The sequence below is a fragment of the Malaya genurostris genome, chromosome 3 (genome assembly GCF_030247185.1).
Source record: "Malaya genurostris strain Urasoe2022 chromosome 3, Malgen_1.1, whole genome shotgun sequence".
NCBI lineage: Eukaryota > Metazoa > Arthropoda > Insecta > Diptera > Culicidae > Malaya > Malaya genurostris.
The window spans coordinates 73682100-73701856 of record NC_080572.1 but is presented as its reverse complement, the minus strand read 5'-3'; the positions used below and the strand labels follow the sequence as shown (position 1 = coordinate 73701856).

General features: G+C 34.1%; 1 protein-coding gene and 1 long non-coding RNA gene across 2 annotated transcripts in view; one reads left to right on the top strand and one right to left on the bottom strand.

Annotated features, from left to right (window-relative positions):
* LOC131439556 (lipase 3-like) overlaps positions 1–19757 on the top strand; it is a 52453-nt gene that overhangs the window by 11619 nt on the left and 21077 nt on the right. Inside the window, exon 6 of the mRNA XM_058610710.1 lies at positions 4964–5210. Coding sequence (XP_058466693.1) covers positions 4964–5116 — 153 coding nt within the window. The 3' untranslated portion in view covers positions 5117–5210. The remainder of the gene's footprint in view (positions 1–4963; positions 5211–19757) is intronic.
* LOC131439557 (uncharacterized) lies at positions 18368–18938 on the bottom strand. Its single transcript, XR_009231140.1, has 3 exons — positions 18850–18938; positions 18581–18786; positions 18368–18495 (listed from the first exon to the last, which is right to left on the bottom strand). It is a non-coding gene; the product is annotated as an uncharacterized LOC131439557 (long non-coding RNA).

Below are 19757 nucleotides of genomic sequence, written 5' to 3'. Positions count from 1 at the left end.
TAATGTTTCATTCATCGACTTTCGATCTGTAACTAAGAAATTGTTGGTAAATACAGGAATATGCCGTTATAATTGAAAGAGTGAGTGAACAAAGAGAAACTGTCTTTTGCATTTGGGACCTTTTCTAATGTTCAAGCTTCTTTGTAGGCGACTGTAGATCACTCTTAGATTTCTACCTGTGGCTAACAGACTTGTGTCGTCACAGAATTGAGACTTTTAACAACCAATGTGTAGATTTGGAAGATCAAAAGTGAAAATATTATACAAGATTGGAGCTACGCTCGAACCCTGCGGAACACCTGCTCGTACTGGTAGCAATTCAGATTTAAAATTCTGATAACTAACCTGAAGAGTACGATCAGTTAAATAATTTTGAATCATTTTGATCAAATAGTCGGACATTTTTGCTATCAAACCTTTGTGCCAAAGACTGTCGAATGCTTTTCCTATGCCTAAAAGAGCAACTCCAGTGCATAACCCAGAAGAATTATTTGCTTTTATCATCTTCGTTACTCTGACAAGTTGATGAGTAGTTGAACGTCCATGACGAAACCCTAACTGCCGTGGTAAAAAATAGCATTTTCATTGAATCATAGAATAATGTCCCATTCTCAACTAGATAGGGTAATGGCTCCCTATTTCATCGCATTTGTAAGGACGTAACCTTAATAACCTGAATTAGCCACTAAAATCACTATGATTTTTTTCATATTTCTGCTTAATTTAATAATTAAATAAAATTATGTTCAAAAAATCAGCTAGAAACACTTCTGATATGTTCACTACTCTGCTCTTAATTCCATCTCAAAGGATTTTTATTCATCTTATCGTTGGTCCTTTATTCAACCTATTAATTAGTAATGGCGACAGCAATCAAAACAAAACATTGCACTATTACACTCTCAGGCTCAAATTGTCCGAATTTTTCTTAAAAATGGCCTAATTCCAACTATAAGACAACACACGATAATTTTAGAACCAGTTTGAAATCATTTCCAAGTTTACGAAGTTTTACTGTGCAGCTAATTTGGTAAACTTAACAACAAAACAAAAAAGGAATTGTTTTTATTTAGGCATTAGCCTTCTAAAAACAAAATGCAGAGCCAGAGATGCCATCTATACAGATTATCTGTATTATCTGTATTGAATAGATTTTTGAGTTCGCATACTGATTTAAATCAGGATACAGATTTTATACAGATTTCCTAAATGTAATACAGATTTGTACAGGTTCATAAAAAGTGAGAAGTAAAACAATTAGACTTTTCTCTCTGAGTATCTATTAGTATTTGATTGCAATAATTCTTTGAAAGTTTATTAATCAACGGACAAATCGCCTGTTAAACTGGAAATCTTCGCAGATATGAAGAATTATCTTTTAACATAATTTTATTAGTGAAAACAGATAGAGCAGATATAGACTTTTTATGCAAAGCAATACATATTTTTAATGAAAATATCTGGCATCTCTATTCACAGCCGATGAAACAGTTTGTAACATTATGAGAAAACCTGATAACTTTGCGAAACCAAATGAGATGAAAACAAAGCGCAATCAAGTGAACTAAGTGAAAAACTTAATTAGAGAAGTAAGCGAATGAAAAACACTTGTTTAAAAAAGTGTTCTGTAAGTAGCAGAAACTTTATGTCTTCCTAGCGGTTTATGTTGAACTGCTGGGTTACACAACAGTTGAACATAAACTGTTATATACTGACGAGTCGAAGACGAAAGTATAGACTTGTTGAAAATTTTAACCTAGAGTCTCAAGGAAACATCGGAAAGATTTTCAATAAGACCATCGAACATTCCATCATTACCAGGAGCCTTCATGTTTTTAAGTTTCCTAATGATTGAATTAATTTCATCAAAATTCGTCTCAGTAATGTCATCTTGTAACAAAACTTGAGTTGAAATATAATCATATTCCAGTGAGACTTCATTTTCAATAGGACTCACAACTTTCAAATTAAAATTATGGACACTCTCGAACTGCTGAGCAAGTTTTTGAGCTTTTTCGCCATTTGTAAGAAGTATTTGATTTCCTTCCTTGAGAGCAGGAATTGGTTTCTGAGGTTTCTTAAGAACCTTAGAAAGTTTCCAGAAAGGTTTAGAATATGGTTTAATTTGTTCAACTTCTTTAGCGAAATTTTCATTTCGCAAGAGTAAATCTATGTTTAATTTCTTTTTGTAAATCCTTAACTATGTTTTTCATAGCAGGATCACGAGAACGTTGATATTGTCGTCGACGAACATTCTTCAACCGAATGAGCAGTTGAAGATTGCCATCAATGATAGGAGAATTTAATTTAGTTTGAGCTTTTGGGAACTGGAAGATTACTAGCTTCGATAATATAATGATTCAAATTATCAATTGCTGTGTCGATGTCCGCAGAATTTTCTAAAATAGTTTCATGATCCACATGATTTTCAAAGTGAGATCTGTAATCCAACCAATTAGCTCTATGATAGTTGAATATAGAACTAATTGGATTAATTATAGCTTCGTTGGAAAGTCTGAATGTTACAGGAAAATGATCTGAGTCAAAGTCAGCATGTGCAATCGGTTCACTACAAATGTGACTTTGATCTATTAGAACCAGATCAATTGTAAAGCGGTTTTTTAACGGAAGAGAAACAAGTCGGATTACTGGGATAAAGAACTGTAAAGTAACCAACAGAGAGTTGATTATGAAGTATTTTGCCATTACTGTTATTTTGTCTACCATTCCACTGGACATGCTTAGCATTTATGTCCCCTATTGCGAAAAATTTCGGTCGATATCTTGTGAGTTTTTGCAAATCGCCATTAAAGAAATTTAATTGTTCGCCGATGCATTGGAATGGCAAATATGCTCCAGCGATTAAATAAATTCCATTGATGATTTCAATTTCGATTCCCAAGCTTTCAATAACTTTAGTATTGAAAAAAGGTAAAATTCGATGTTTAATTTGCCGTTGGACAAAAATGGCAACTCCACCACCCGTTCCAGTAAACCTGTCAAATCGATTAACCACATAATGTGGATTGCTTTTCAATTTGACAATCTATATTATTATTTGAACTAAACGATTAACTTCTATAAATTATAAAATAAGCTGTTATTTTAAGACATTTTGTTGATAATTTCATAAACTATTTCGAGCTTGTTTGTATAATTACATAATTTCTATTCTAATTTAGCTATTGGTTGAACTCATGGACGCAGCTGGAATCAGAACTAAGTTTTAAAAGGGTTATTTATTAAATTGAATCTCCAATTATCTTTATGAAATGATAAAGAAGTTTCATATATGGAAGGTCACGACAAGCAAGAATGTCTCGAACTGGGATATTGGATAGTCTACCTTGGGTACGCAAAGAATTTATTAGTTGAGATCTGACATCACGATACTCCACGCATGTCCAAACGACAAGATCAATATCCCGATAACCTTCACCACAAGCACAATGATTAGTCTCGGAGAGCCCAATTCGAAGGAGATGTGCGTCTAACGTGTAGTGATTGGGCATGAGTCTGGACATCATACGAATGAAATCCCTACTCACATCCAGTCCTCTGACTCATGCCTTAGTCGATATTTTAGGAATAATTGAGTGCATCCACCGACCCAGATCATCTCTATCCCAAGAAGCTTGCCAATTGGTAAGTGTTCTTTGGCGAAATACGCTATAGAATTCGTTGAAAGCAATCGGTCGCTCATAAATATCACCCTCAATAGCACCACACTTGGCTAAAATATCGGTTCTTTCATTGCCAGGAATAGAGCAATGAGCCGGGGTCCAAACTATAGTGATTTGATAATTATTATTCAATATGTCGTTCAGACACTGTTTTTTTTGCCCAAGAAAAACGGTTCATTTTTGCCAGCAGCGTTTGAGCGAATGGCTTCAATTGCACTCAGACTATCTGTGAAGAGAAAATAATAGTTTGGAGATAATGTGACGATTACACTCAAGCTATAATGAACTGCTGCTAACTCTGCTATATAAACAGATGCAGGTTCTTGAAGCCTGAATGAGGCCGAAACATTATTGTTGAACATACCAAACCCTGTCGCCTCTTCAATTCGTGAAAAATTCATCTTCATTCGATTTTAAAGATCGAGCATTCCAATTTAAAATTTTCAAATAATTATTCAACATCATTGTTAAATTTGAAATTCCTTATAATATTATAGGCATATTGCAGGGGCAGATAATAAATGTTTTCGTTGGAAGAGGAATTGGAAGGTTTTCCAGTTTTTTGTTCGTTTACGTTAGAAAAATTAAGTGTAATAGAAGACTTAGGCGTTAAATTTTTTTTTCCCTGCGCGACATATCAATTCCATTACAATTAGAACATGAAAAGTGGTTTCATTCATTGGACAAACATTTTTTGAATGCGATTTACAACAATTGAAACACCGTATGTCCATACGAAAATGTTTATAATGTTCCCAATGAATTTTAATGCAGAACATGAAACGTACTTTTTCTTAAGTTTTCAAATTCTTTACATCACTTCGATTGATGTGTATTAGGTAAAGTTCATTGGGAATCCCAGAGCGTAGCTTAGTAATACCATTCGCTCATTTTTCCATAAGTGTTAACAAATATTTTTTTTAGTTTAGCCTTTCAAGGAAAAAAGAAAGTTTTTTTCCACGCGCCATGTTCTCCAGATAATACGCCATCCGATTGTTAATTGCTCCGTTCGAAGGTACATGGTCGAGCTGATCAGTAGCTCCACTCTAATGGAGTCTTTTCAAAATGCTCCGTCAATATATTAAAACTCTCCCACAGAGATTGCAAAAAAAGGTCTATACAGCGTTGAGTAATATTTTCCATGTTTTTTTTGTAACAATTTCTTTCAACAAAAATACATTTCCATTAATAATAGCTAGAGCTTAGATACGCATCTAATGTATAGTTCATTACTCTGCTTGTAATTAGTATATATTGCTTACATATCATGTATTTTTCAGGATTTCAAAAAGCTAATTCGTTCGCTGCCGAACGTAAGCGAATTCAGCGAATTATTCGGTTGGACACACATGGATTTCATTTACAACGCACAGATCTACGTAAATGTGTACCGCAAAATTTTAGAAGCAATGAGAAATAGCACAACAAAATAATGTAACATAACACAATGAAAATAACACTTCCAGTTATCCTTAGAAGCATAAAGTATACGAGTCCAAGATACATCACTCGAAGAAGTATTCGTAGGTAAATGAAAGATCGGAAAAAGATATATTTTAATTTTATCAGCTTTATATTAATACAGGGTTAAAACTGTAAGCGTACAGTTTTTGCATTTCTCCTACAATGTGGAAGTATAAGTTTAACAAAATAAACGTTATTCACCCCGACGACTGATTATCAATTTACACAAGCGTAGTTTAATGAAATAATGTCATTGGTTCTAATCAAACTGCATTCAAACCTTAGGTCCAGTCAGGCCCATACCCAGGATTTCTTTTCGGGAGGGGCCCAAAGATTAAAAAATAATGTTACTGAAGATTGCTTATGTACCCAATTCTCGGTGTGCCTTTTACGAGTGTTTTTAACAGACAGTTTAAACTTTTCCACTGGAACTGATATTGTATTACATTTTATTACGTTTACTGTCTTGTTATTTGTGTAACACATGTCTGAGACCTTCTACATAATTATAGTTCTGTTTTTGATTTCGGATAAAATGTTCTAGAATTTTTTAGAAAACTATAAGACTTTTTATTTGAATCTTAGTTTGTGAAAATCGGTTGAGCTGTTTCATAAAAAATTAAATGCACACTTTTTCTCTAATTTTCACATATTACTCTGTAACTCCAGAACAGGAAGTCAGATCAAAATGAAATTCAATAACAGGCTATGGGACCATAAGACCTTTCATTTGAATCGGTTCAGCTTGTGAAAATCGGTTCAGCCCTCTCTGAAAAAAGTGATAGTGAATTTTTTTTTCCATTTTTTGATGCATATTATCCTATATCTTCGGAACCGCAAGTCGGATCGGGATGAGATTCAAAAGCAGACTATGGGACCATGAGACCTTTCATTTGATTCTTAGTTTGTGAAAATCGGTTCAGTTATCACCGAGAAAAGTGAGTGCATATTTTTGTTACATACATACATACACACACACACACGGACGGACGGACGGGCACACACAGACATTTGCTCAGTTCGTCGAACTGAGTCGAATGGTATATGACATTCGGCCCTCCGGGCCTCGGTTAAAAAGTCGGTTTTCACAGTGATTGCATAGCCTTTTTATATGAGAAAAATAAAAAAGAAATAATAGGCCCAAGTTTGAATTTATTTTTTATTTGTTTATTAATTTAGACTTTTTTCCATTCACAATAAGATTGTTCTTTGGAATCGCTTATTTGAAAGCTAAGGAAAAGACGCAAATTTCGTGTCTTGCACGGAGAACCCTTCGATCATAAAATTGCGATATCGCAGTTTTTGATTTTTGCGATAGTTGATTTAACTAATTTCTTTTTGATTCAACCAAAATGGTTTTTGATTTGCATATATTCAAGTAGTTGAAAAATATGTTGTTTTGAATGCTGTCAAATGCCGGAGACAGTTGAAAGCAAAACAATAATTGCAATGCAAAATCAACAACTTTTTTAGTTGAAATCTGTTCGCGTCGCTTCAAAATGTCAATGAAAACAACATCGATGGTTGAAGCGTTTGGTGAAATTGTGTTCATTCTATTTGAGAATTTTATGATAACAAGTGTTTATCTAACAGCGGTGTTGTGATAAAGTTAACCTCGTTTGAGATGAAAAAGATTTGGTGACAAATTAGAAAATGTTAATTAATGATCATCTCGTAATCTTTCAGGTATGCGCAAAAATTTTATGCTTCAAATTCGATCATTATTTACTTCCTGCAGACTGTTTTACTTCCAGCTGTTTGTCACCGACGATGATGTTCATGCATTAGCAATAAAACGCTTTTTGACATGAATTTAATTTATAAAAGTAACAGGAGCGAAGGGTTTCAAACGCACAGAACGCGCTGCGATTGAATGGCGCGTTTGAATTGCCGTCGCAAAATTCCAATTCCCAGCGGTTGATACACACAAGCTCATATAAATTGACTAAAATTATCAGTGCATAACTTTAGTTCAACCGTTTGAAGGCATCATTTTAGGTAAATTTAATAAACTCGCCCCTCCGGGCACTTTTGCTGATTAAAAACGTTTTTCTACATCAATCATTTCCGATCGAATCAGAAGTTTTTTTTTAGAATTTAGATCTTTACTGATCTCAAAACAAACAAACAAATAAAACCGATTTATTTTTCAACTAACAGAATTTTGTTTCAATAACAACACCAGTTATTTCAACTAAAATATTTGTTGAAATTGAAAGGTATGTGTCCTCACTAATTGACAGCATTTTTTTTCAAACAGTTAAATTAGTTGTTTCAACCATCGTTTCTGCTAATCGAAAAACAAAAATGACAGTTTAGTTAAAACAACAATCGATTAGTTGTACCAAATTTTAACCAATCGAATTCAGAAAATCAACTAATATTCTGGTTGAAATGGGATCGCGGGTGGTTCCGTGTGGATGAATTTCTGTATCTTTGTTAGACTTTCAGTATAGGCTTCTGAAAAAAGGCTCTTTATGTGAACACGGAACTTCAATTTGATTGTTACGGAGCCATTATTGGAATTTCCTGAAAGTGTCCAACACAAATCGAAAACTTGTGGTTTTACTTGAAAGTTTTGCGAAGAGTAAGGCATCAAACAAAAAATCAATCCGGTCAATCGTTAAAAAAAAGAAAACAAAGAGAAACTGTCATTTGCAGTTAGGCCCTTCTGTCGTGCGACTATCGATATAAGGTCACTGATAGCGTAGATTCCTTTTCTCATATTCTTGAGTAATTATTCTTATCCAAAACCCCTCTGTATGACATGATGCCTCTAATTGGGTCCTCTTCTACGAAACAACACGATGCGATTGCTACCGGAAAAAGAACTTATCAATTATCTGTTTGCAAAGAAATGTGTTGCGCGCAAAACAAATATTTTATGAATGAGAGAAAAGAAGAACAATAATAAACACGTGGTCCGTTTACGATTTCTCTATATAGCAGCCTACCAGACCGGACATAACGTATATCAGCTTTCAGTAGCTCCCATTACGCGAAACATTACGAAACAGCGGTCCAGATGGTCGTAGAATGGTTACGTGTGGTCGCTGAATGTTTCAACAGACCGTTTAGAGTGCTACATTTGCATCTTCTAGATATGGCTACGGAGAGCACGATATGCGTAAAATTGCATTTTTTGTTTTATTATGTTTTCCTTCTTATGTTTGCCGACAGCTGAAGCGATAGACATATGGCCAGTTTGATGTTTGATGATTTAAGAAAGTGCGATTATAATGAAATTACGCATCGCATCAAACTAACAACGTGCGATAAACAACTGATTAGGAAGCATACATCTAGGCTATTTGAATAAAGCTTTCGTCGGATCTCACATCTTCACTTCTCACGTATCACCGAATAAATCATTTGTCAAAACCAAGCACTACTCGCACTATTGGTATACGAAAATAAAAACTTTCGTTGTTTTTCTACTGCTGTTCGAAATCTCCGCAGTGCTCGTCTAGTAAGTAGAGATTTATTTATTATTTCCCTTCAACAAGGTTTATTTTGACTGTTGGCTGTTTAGAAAAACATGAGATTTATTGTTGAATGAAACTTTAGTTTCGAAACAAATTTATTTGGGAAAATATTCTCTGGCAATGGTAGATTTTTTTCTTCTCTTGACTCAGTTCATTTAATGAGTTATCCAGATTGAGCCAAAAACTAAAATTCAAAGTTCAACCTCATCAAGCCGGATTCTATCATGAATCCGTTAGTCTAGGCAGCCGATCGGTGAAGTGGTTCTAGGGAAATCTTTTTCACTGAGTAGCATTTCTAGATTTTTTTATGAATGAACTATCTCTGTGTAGAAAACCTTTCTGCGATCCGCCTTGATAGATAATTCGAAGATCTGAAAACACCGCCCTCGCCGGCATATCTCGTTGTCGAAGCAGATAATTCCACCATTGAGCAGAAGAGCAATCGGTAACGGAAGATGGCTAATTACTTCGCTCATAATTCAACACGATTGCACAGAGATATACACGCGCCGTTCGCGACGTATGGTAGGAAAAAATCAGGTCGTTTGTCACATTTCAAGTGGTTCAAGGTGCTATGCTTTCTGCTGTTGGTCGAAGGCGAAAGGATGTTCCTGCAGGAGCAAAAGAAAACAAAACAACGAAACGGCAGTCGAACATGTGCTCGGTCGGTTGACGGCACAGGACTGCTTTCGTCGGGGTGTAATCGGTGTCACTTTCCACTTTCTTTAAACACTTGCCCAATGATCCCATTTCACATGCTCTTCGCTTTGCTGGAATATTCCACGATTCCTTTTCGTTTAACAAACTAATGATTAGAACTGCGTAGCGGAAGCAAAACATACATTGTAGCCCATAAAAACAGTATAAATTATGACGGAGTTGAATTTTATGACAGTTTAACACATAAAATAGTGTCCGAAAAAGCAAATTGATTAAGCAGCCATGATATAACTTAGACTACCAACAGGTTTCGATAACCGTGGCTATTCAATCCCGGTTTTAGTCAATAATTATTACCGTGTAGAATCCTGTTTTTCGATCGATGGCATTCTATGTTTTGTATTGCTGTTAACAGATAATAGATCACATTCCTTTTCTTTGTATTGATAGTCGAAACCAAAAGCGGCCCTTACACAAGACAATATTATTGTCAATACCTAAGACAAGACCTGACAACTGAGGGGGCTGCTTTTGTTCCAAAATGGACCAGTTTCTGATTGGCTGATTTTGATGTTGCTACCCGCACATTGTGAAAAGAAAACCCTGTTTTAATCCACCTAGTGGTGTAATGATGCCTTTCTCATGTACATATATGTGGTATTCTGTTCAAACTTTTCTTTTCGATTTTTGAAAGAAACCAAGAGATTGTTTATGCATAACATACAGAATAAAACAGTGCTTTGATTGCGTAAGTGATCCTTGAGAAAACGAAATGGGTTCACTATTATATGCACTTCCGGACCGGAACCCGAGAACCGGTATAATCAAAGTCGGTTCGTACAGCCACCAACTAACATGACACACAAACTCTTCTAGTACGCACTCTAAATTACGATTTAAATGTTTGCTGCATCCGAAAATATTTTAGGTGACGGTGTACAATATTGAACACACTTTACCCTATAAATCCGGAACCGGAAGTCGGATCCGGGTGAAATTCAGGAATTCCGTATGGGACCACGAGATCTTTCATTTGAATCTAAGTTTGTGGAAATCGGTCAAACCATCGCTGAGAAAAGTAAGTGAGATCTATTTTGGTAAATATGACCACTATTTCCGGTATTTCCGGAACCGGATACCGGGAACCAGGATAGCCGGAATCGGTTTGTTTAGTTGCCTACTTATAATGACTATCGATTTTTTTCAATATCATTTGTAATAAATGTTTATAGTATTTTTTTTTATTGAGTTTATTAAGGACCTTTTAACTGTTGTCTTTCGGGTCCGCACTGTGTAATTAAAATCAGCATCAAACGTTTATCTCTTTAGTGAAATAAAGTGTAACCAAAAAAGATTTGTTAAATTAGTGTAAGCTCGAAAGTGTGTTTAGTTTTTCGAGAAGAATGAACTGTTGTGTTCCACACTATGGTCACACTAAGCATTTCTATCCAAACTTGGCTTTTTCCGGTTTCCAAAAGATCCGGTAATACGTCAACAGTGGATTCGATTTTGCGTCCAACATAAAATATTTCGTGTTTTGTCATCAAAGCTCAATTAATTGTTTTTAAGCATTAATATATAATAAAAAAATTCATTCATCAAAACATTTTTCAAATCAAAAACCGAGTCTAAAAATTTAAATTTAATAAATATTTTTTCCACAGCATAAAGTTATTAAAAAATCTGCAAATATGGTTACACTGTAACCGATACGTAGGTATTTATTCCACACACGCTCTTTGAAAATAACTCATGGTTTGAGTTGCGATCACTCACATTCATAAACTGGAACAATATGTCAGAATTTGAGTACGGATTTGAGTAAAATTTGCTCAGGCCATGAGTTCTCTCGCATTTATTCATACAATTCTCATTTAATTTTTCAAAAGGGCGCATAAGCAAGTGACAGTTTCTCTTTGTTTACTTTCTCTTCTAATAATTACCAAGCGGTTTCCACGTTTATCACTCAACTCTTTGCATGAAATGATACCCGAAATTTTCGACTTTCAAACAGAATGGTGATATCAAAGAATCACATTTTAATCACATCACAATAATCGAAAGAAAGAGTGATTAAAGAGAAACTGTCACTTGCTTTTACGCCAAATTGAAAAATCAACCGAGAATTGAGTAAACGTTGAGTTTTCAAACATTTCAATGCGTTTTCTTTATCGGAATATTCTTATCGAATTTAAGGATGCAAGAATACGTCGTTTTCTAGTCTTTGAAACCATAAATCATCAATCATAGATGTTTTCATAGAAATTTTGTGATTTCAATTATTCTAAGTGAGAAGTACAACATAAGAATATCAACATTGTTCAATTTCGACTCCAAACCGGTCAAAATGAAACGGTTTTGAATCACTTTTCTGGACTTTCCATTTAAAAGAAAGAAGAATGACTTTGTATATAAACATTTAAGAATAAGAATGTGTTTATTTTCAGTACAAGGAACTCAAGTTTTGAGTTAAACTCACTCAAATTGTGAAAAAAATATTTTTCCATATTTTGAGTAAAAAATACTCCAATTTTGAAAGCTTCGTCTCTTAACTCAAAAATGAGTAGACAGATGGTAACTCAAGTTTAGAGTAAGTGCACTTATTATGAATTTGAGTGGAGTTGTAGGTCTTGCCTTAGGTAAATACAAGGAGTATCGACAATATTTTTGATCGTGTAATGGAAACTTCATAGGATTGACGAAAATATTATCAAAAAATCAAAACTGCTTTTCGATCCGACAATACTTTCTCTCCAGAGAGAAACTGTCAAATATGTGCAATGACCTCTTCTCTCAATATTTTAATATTCATTTGCAATATTTAAAGCGCCAAGCCCTTGAATTTCTCGAAAAACTCGGACTCAAGTTATCAAACCAATTGGATTGATGGTATTGACAATACTTTGGATTGACAATAATATTGTCACGTGTAAGGGACACTAAAAACAAATTATAATATGGAATACTCCGACAAATTTTCAGGGATGCGGTACACTGTCAAGATACACTGTCAGTTCGAAGGTGTATTTTTGCAAATTTTCTATACAACTTGCAATGCTGAATGCAGAACACTAAAATTACCACAGGTACTATTTATTATTCTAACAAGCAAAGGTTTCTCAGAGAAATGTTGGCTCGTTGGTAATCAGTTAGATGATTAATGTTGGCTATATATATATATATATATATATATATATATATATATATATATATATATATATATATATATATATATATATATATATATATATATATATATATATATATATATATATATATATATATATATATATATATATATATATATATATATATATATATATAAATATATCTATATATATATATATATATATATATATATATATATATATATAAATGCAGAGATCATTCTTTGTAATCGCATCACGTAAGAACGGATGGACGGATTTATATGATTCTTTTTTTTTGTTTGATCAGTTTTTACCCCCACCGGGTTCGTACATCAAAAAAATTAGGGATACTTGCCGGAAAAGTGGGAAAAATCAATAAAATTATTTTGTATGGACAATGTAATTTTCCGTTGGAAAAGTCGCCTATGCTTGCTAGATCTACGATTGATGTTTGGCGCGCAACGACTTGCATAAGTACTTGGCCGTCGAAGGAAAGAATACTAGATCGTTGAAAAAATTGTTTGGCGCGCCACGAGATATTTTGTGTGAAGATTTCACATGCATACTTGATGGATGGCATTCGTCATTTCGAACCACGTGCTTAAATGGGTATCAAAATTATTGCTTACTAATGTCGTTTTCGCTTGAATGAAAACTGAAACTGACCCAAGGTAGTTTCATCAAACAAACACTTTTCACGAAACTGTGTTGATTTTGCACTTAGCAACGGGGGTTTGAGTAAAACTGATTTAAAATCCAGGTTCGAAACTGACTTGATTTTCAGTTCAACAACGTTGAAACTAGGTTCGAAACTGAGTTCAAACAAACGGTTTGACAGCAGTTAGAGTGGAAACTGGGTTAGGTTTGGCATCATGCGGAAACGGCATAAATGAATTGAATTACATTTGCTCTCCAGAAATAATTTATTCAAATAAAATGATCAGATATCTTTCGGATGCAATTCAGTAGAATATGGAATCACCCTTCACATTTTTAGAGTGCTGAAATAAGAAGTTTTAAAAAATTTTTGAATATATTCACTAAATGAAAAATTACTGCTAGGAATCAGTATTATCTTTTTTTTCGCAAACAATCAATTCGCACCATTATTTTTTCTCGACAAATCTAGAAATTTTCACATTTTTACGTCCGAAAATTATGTTATTTGACAGATCTGTATATCTGCTGAATGTATAGTTATGGTTACTGAAATTCTTCATTATTTTTTATTAATTTTCCGAGTATTGGTAGAACTTTCACTGAGTTCGTCAAGAGAAATGACATTTCGGAGTTCACAGGCCGTGTCAGTAAATAATAAAGAACCGTAACTTTTACATAGGAGTTGGATAAATTTTACGTATCTTTCAGTAAAAATAATATTTTACAGATCGTTGCCGAAAAAATTATTACCGAACACAAAAATAGAAACTTTTTGTGTATAAGAAACTGCTTCAAAGTTTGTTCTGTCGGGTGAACATTCACGTATGAGTAATTCCATATAACGGACTGTTCAGAATAGAAATCTGTGCATTTGTTCAATTTTCGGTTAACAGAAGTGTTTCATATTTTCACATGATTCTTTAGTGATGTTTCTTCTTTTGGAGCTAAAGCGAGTGTGTGTCGAATTCCGTTGATTGTAGGTTAAGTAATCAATGGAGAGAAACGTAGACCACTTAATCTTTTGACAATTCTTCTGACGAGACAAAGTTCGACGGGTCAGCTAGTACGTAATAAATCGAGTACGTTACAAGCATATATACATATGAAACTCGGAGATTACTAAGAAGGTATTTATGAAGAGAAAGGTGTTTTAAGTATTACTAACAAAAGGGTTCAAATATAAAACTGACCCAATTTGTCGAGAATGCCTTGGAAATTATTATCATTGTGAGATCTGAAATGGGACACTGGTCGTGAGCAATTTGGACATGTACGGAGTATTGTTCAATCGAGCTGTCGTGTTTTACAACATTCAGAGCATTTCGATGGGCAGGACAATTTCTAGAATCCCCTTTCAGCCTTGCCTGCGAAACATTTCCGAGCAACGCCGGGTATTTCAGCTAGTCTATCTATATATATAAAAATGCAAAGATCATTCTTTGTAATCGCATCACGTAAGAACGGATGGACGGATTGAGATGCTTTTTTTTTGGCATTAAAAATGCCTTACTCTTCACTATACGGGGCCGGGTGTCAATTAAAAGTTTCAAAAATAGCCGCGTAACCTTTTTGTGTCATAATTTTGAAAGTTAATAACTCGATCATTTGTTGATGGATTGTTATAATTTAACAACCAATCGATTCGGAAACTTTTAACTTAAACATGTATGACGACGTCGTTGCAGTATTTCAATAGCATACTATTGAAAAAATGGTTGGAATCGACCTATGTTTTCATCCACCAATCCCTGCTTTACAAAATGACGTCAACTTATTGTTCGGCATAGGAGGCTTTGCGTCATGCATAAAAAACACCACATCGTTCTGCGTAGTATGAAGAGAAATCTATAAATATAGGCTGCACAATATTTCTTTGCCTAGTTGATGTTTGACTGCGAATGAAACAAGTAGCTCGTCCAGTGAGCTGATGACTGGATTGTATATGCGTTCACTTGCTGGATTGTCGCTTTTGCATTATGTGTTGGTGAAACTTCCTGCTGTCTGCACAACACCGCTTCGTGTTCGCTTGAATATCTTATATATCATCTAGCTATTGAAGAACCGAATCAGCGTGGTTATCGGTTCTTTTGAAATATCCCATGTATTTAGCAAATTGTTGGTCGATTTTGCCATTAAAAATGCCTTACACTTCGCTTCCCGAGGCTGGGTGTCAAATTAAAACATGCAAAACTAATCGCGTAACATTTTTCTGCCATAATTTTGAACGCTCATACCTCAGTCATTTGTTGATGGATTCATATAATTCAACAACCAATCGATTCGGAAACATTTAACTTAAACTTATGAGATAACGTCATTTGAATATTTCGATTGCATTCCATTGAAAAATTTATTTGAATTGAGTATTTTATTTTGGTTATCTGGTAACTATCGGGCTAATTTAGTATTAACGGCAATAGATCTAATTCGGATCTAATTTGCAGCGCTTGTTCCTCGATGATTTGTTAATGGAATTTCCTCATTCAAATGATTCCAAAGCTTCAATATTGTAAGCTTAAAAATGTTTTAATTTGTCAACGGATCGGTTTGCATACTTAAATCTCCATTCCCATACGAACAAAACGGTGGCGCGAAAATGGATTCAGTATAAAGTTGTGTTATTATGATAATCATAGAAACTTCTTCTTCATTATATGTGACTGAACAAGTTGTTGTCCCACCAGGTATTAAACGCTTCAAAAGATTCAAAATTAAATTCTGAAACTTATTTAAAAGCGGTCTCCTTGGTTTAGTAGTATAAATGAGTTCCACAGGCTCACATATACAGTACAATTAGATACAATATCATATAGTATCAAAGATAAACTAAAGGTAAGTTTACTTGCGATTTTACATGTATCGTTTGAATAGCAACCCTCGTAGAATTTGGTTAACCGCCAGTTTCAGTTCAATTATTATTTGCTTCAAAACACGCATTGTAACTATGACAATGTTCATTCATGTGTTAATAACATCAAGTTACAATATGAACAAAATTTCTGAATTTTGTTGCGTATCAATTTCGTATATTCCTAATATGCCAAAGCGAAAATCAATGTAAGTAACTAAATATTTTATGCGGACTGTTTCACATTTTTCTTCCTCGTATTGTTGCCATATTATTTACCGACACTTTCCGAAGATTATCGACGATTTTGAAGAAGGATTAATAAAATTACACTATTACTGAGCTTACTGGTACAACATTTTTCGTTAAAATAAATAAAATCCTTCTCTTGGATCGATTAACTGTTTATAAAATTAATAAGTTTGTATGTTTCTCGAAGATTATTGTCATAAAATAAAACAGTTTCATTTGTTCAGGATTAAATCTTTAGGTTGTTTGTATCTAAAATTGAGCTTTCAAGTAACTTTGAATTCTAGTTAAAGGACGTTATTCAAAATCTTAACAATGTAAAAAATTGTGGAAAGGGATCAAAATTGAATATAATTAATTATCAAGAAAAAATCTTATTGTCAATTTTATCATTCGCCAACAATCTAAGCGCTTAAACTAGAGCAAGTTTGTAATTAGTCAATTGAAAAAGTTTTTAGTTTAGTGTATCATCGTCTCTTTATTTTTGTATATATTATGAAGACCTTAGAAACGTTCCATTTTTAATGTTATTGTGCTCGGTCGTGTCTTGAATACAACCCTCTAATTTTTGTTTGATCAGTTTTTACCCCCACCGGGTTCGTACATCAAAAAAATTAGGAAAACTTACCGGAAAAGTGGGAAAAACCAATAAAGTTATTTTGTATGGACAATGGAATTTTCCACTGAAAAAGTCTCCAATGATTGCTAGATGATCGATAGGTGTTTGGCGCATAACGAGTTGCATAAGTGTTTGGCCGTCGAAGAAAGGAATACTAGATCGATGAAAGAATCTTTTGGCGCGCAACGAGTTGATTTGTGTGAAGATTTCACATGCATAAAGTATGCATCGATGTGATTCGTTATTCCGAGCCACGTGCTTAATTGGGTATGAACATTATTGCTTGCCAAATGATTTGATGATGGAACGCATATGAGTGTAGCTAAACAGGATATTGCTTACCAGAAGATGCATTGTGTGCAATGTAATCAGTTAGATGATTAATGTTGGCTATCGTAGGCGTGAGTTGAACAAATCACAGTATAAAACGATTTTTGTGCGTATCAATTATAGGGGCCCCTATTATCGTTCTCACTTCCACTTCCACATTCACTTCACTCACATATCACAGAAGAAGGTTTCTCACACTTCACTTGATTTTACCTATAACCAGTATCACGCTCAGTGAAGTAATCACTGCAGTGAACAAAAACATTTTTTCTAACAAAATCTTGGTGATTCGATGTTCGTAATAACATCAAGCTCATCTAAGTAATTACGTTTTTCTCTGAAGCGGCTTTCGTGATAAAGACCTACATTCACTCCACTTGGTTTTCACCGTGAAATCGACGACACGACCTGCCACTCGCTGTTAAAACTGTATCGTAAATTTAACTAGCCCTCAGTAACTCGTAATGTCAAAATGAAATCCTTAGGAATATATTTGCAACTGGCAACCCTGGTTGATAAACTGTTGTTTTTAGAAAACGGTCACCTTGGTTACGTTTGTTGTTCAACTGAAAAATGTAAATAGAACAAAACGAACCAATATGTAATAAGTATTTCGCAACGGTTCCAACGATTTTTTAAAGGCTTCAAAATTATGTGCAATTGCTGATCATTTTTATTATGAATTAAGACGTATTTATTTATTTAGGTTTTGCCCCCAGATGTTGCTGAGATTGTCGCTGACTCTAATACAAATGCTGGAGAATCTAAGTGAGTGATAAACCAGTGAACGGCCTTTAAGATAGAAAAATCAACACAAGGAGATTCGTACCACTGGCAAATTTTGATTGAACAGAAAATGTATATAAAAAAATGTTGATGCCTTCCGAAATCAACCATTGAGAACCCGAAATGAATAAATTTGATCTGTATCGAACGGGGAAAACAGATTTTAAAAATGACATATGAATGCAACTATGTGATGAAACAAGGGAAAAACAAATCATCATAATTGATACTGTCGAATATGGTTAACGATTTGACAAAATATTAAAATCTCGTACGAGAAAAATAAGAGGAAAAACAAAAAAGATTAAGGCGACTTAGGTAAACTTCACTATGATAGATTCTTAGTGAAGAAGTATTGTTGATATAATAAGGTCTTTCTTAAATCATATATATATTTCTACAAATTAATATCATACTCCTTCTTGTATTCGTATAATAACTTCACAACGGTATAGAAGTTTCGCGAGTAATACTTAAGAAAATCCATCCGTATTTTAACACATTTACATTTAGAGCATTCTGGAACAGGATGTCAAGCGAAATATCCTATCGATGGCGATTGCTGCAATTATTATTTTTTCATTGATAAAGAAATGAAACGGGCATTGTACCGCGGTCACTCGAACCATGGTAGGATGGGAATTTACCTTATGGACAGATAAAATTTTGGTTGATCTACTGGTCATATTCCTGGGCTGTTCTACCCACACTTTTCTCATATCTCACCAGGAAACAATTAATCGGTAACTTTGTCAAGTTTTCGAATAGATTGGTAGTAAAGATCGCAATCATATTTTATGTAGAGCTCCATAGTCAAACCTGCCATACAAACAGCTAGGTTTCGTACCAATTCCTGGATAATAAAATTTGAAAGCTTACCAAATTAAAGAACTCCGAAACATATGTTGTTACTCACCATAAAATATGCTAGATGCAGAGAATTATAAGTCTACAATCATTTAAACTCCCCAGAAGTAATCTAGAGATAGAAAAACTATCTCAATTTGTTTGTTTATTTATATCTCTATGGTACCTCGGTAACTATTTAATAGCAACCAAAACAGTGTTGCTTAGGAATTTTATTTTTATCATTAACAAGGGGTCGCTATATTTGTGGTAACTGGCGGTAAATCGCTCACGGACACTTTTTATTCCGATTTTACTTTGGAGTGCCTGGTCGTGTCGTCGGTGAAATGATACCGTTAATAAGGTAAAAATCACTTCACTTGGTTTTCACCGTGTAGTGATAGCCGTAATAAGGGCTAAGATTCTGATGTTTAAATAATGAAATCAAACAAAGAGGTTTACCTTGCATTTAGCATGCTGAAGTTCGTTTGCGTCTTGTAAATTCTGGTGGATTGAAAATCATTAGTTGTGAGATTTTATGCATTGACTCGAATGATAAGCTGAATACTGATACAATCACTCCTCATATTCACTCCCCTATAACAGAAGAATTGCACATTATTTTCATACAAAACTTTCTGATATTGATTCTCAGTACCGAACTCCACCATTCGTTAATCGTAGGTGGGGTACTAAACAAAATGATGTGGCGTCGACTAATGCGACAACTATTGAAAAATTCAACGTAACAAGGTTCATTTAGGTAAGAAGAAGGTTTTTCGCATCTAAACTTTTACCTTCTACCAAAGGGTAGATGCGATGCGAAACATCCGAGTCTCTGATATGTCAAAAGTTTACTAAATAATAACTTTGACTGATCAGAAGTCATAAATTAAAAGTTAAAAAAAAGTTTTTTCGCTGAATAGTTAATTGAAAATTGTTCCTGTGATTGTCACCCTACGAGCATTCATTAAACAC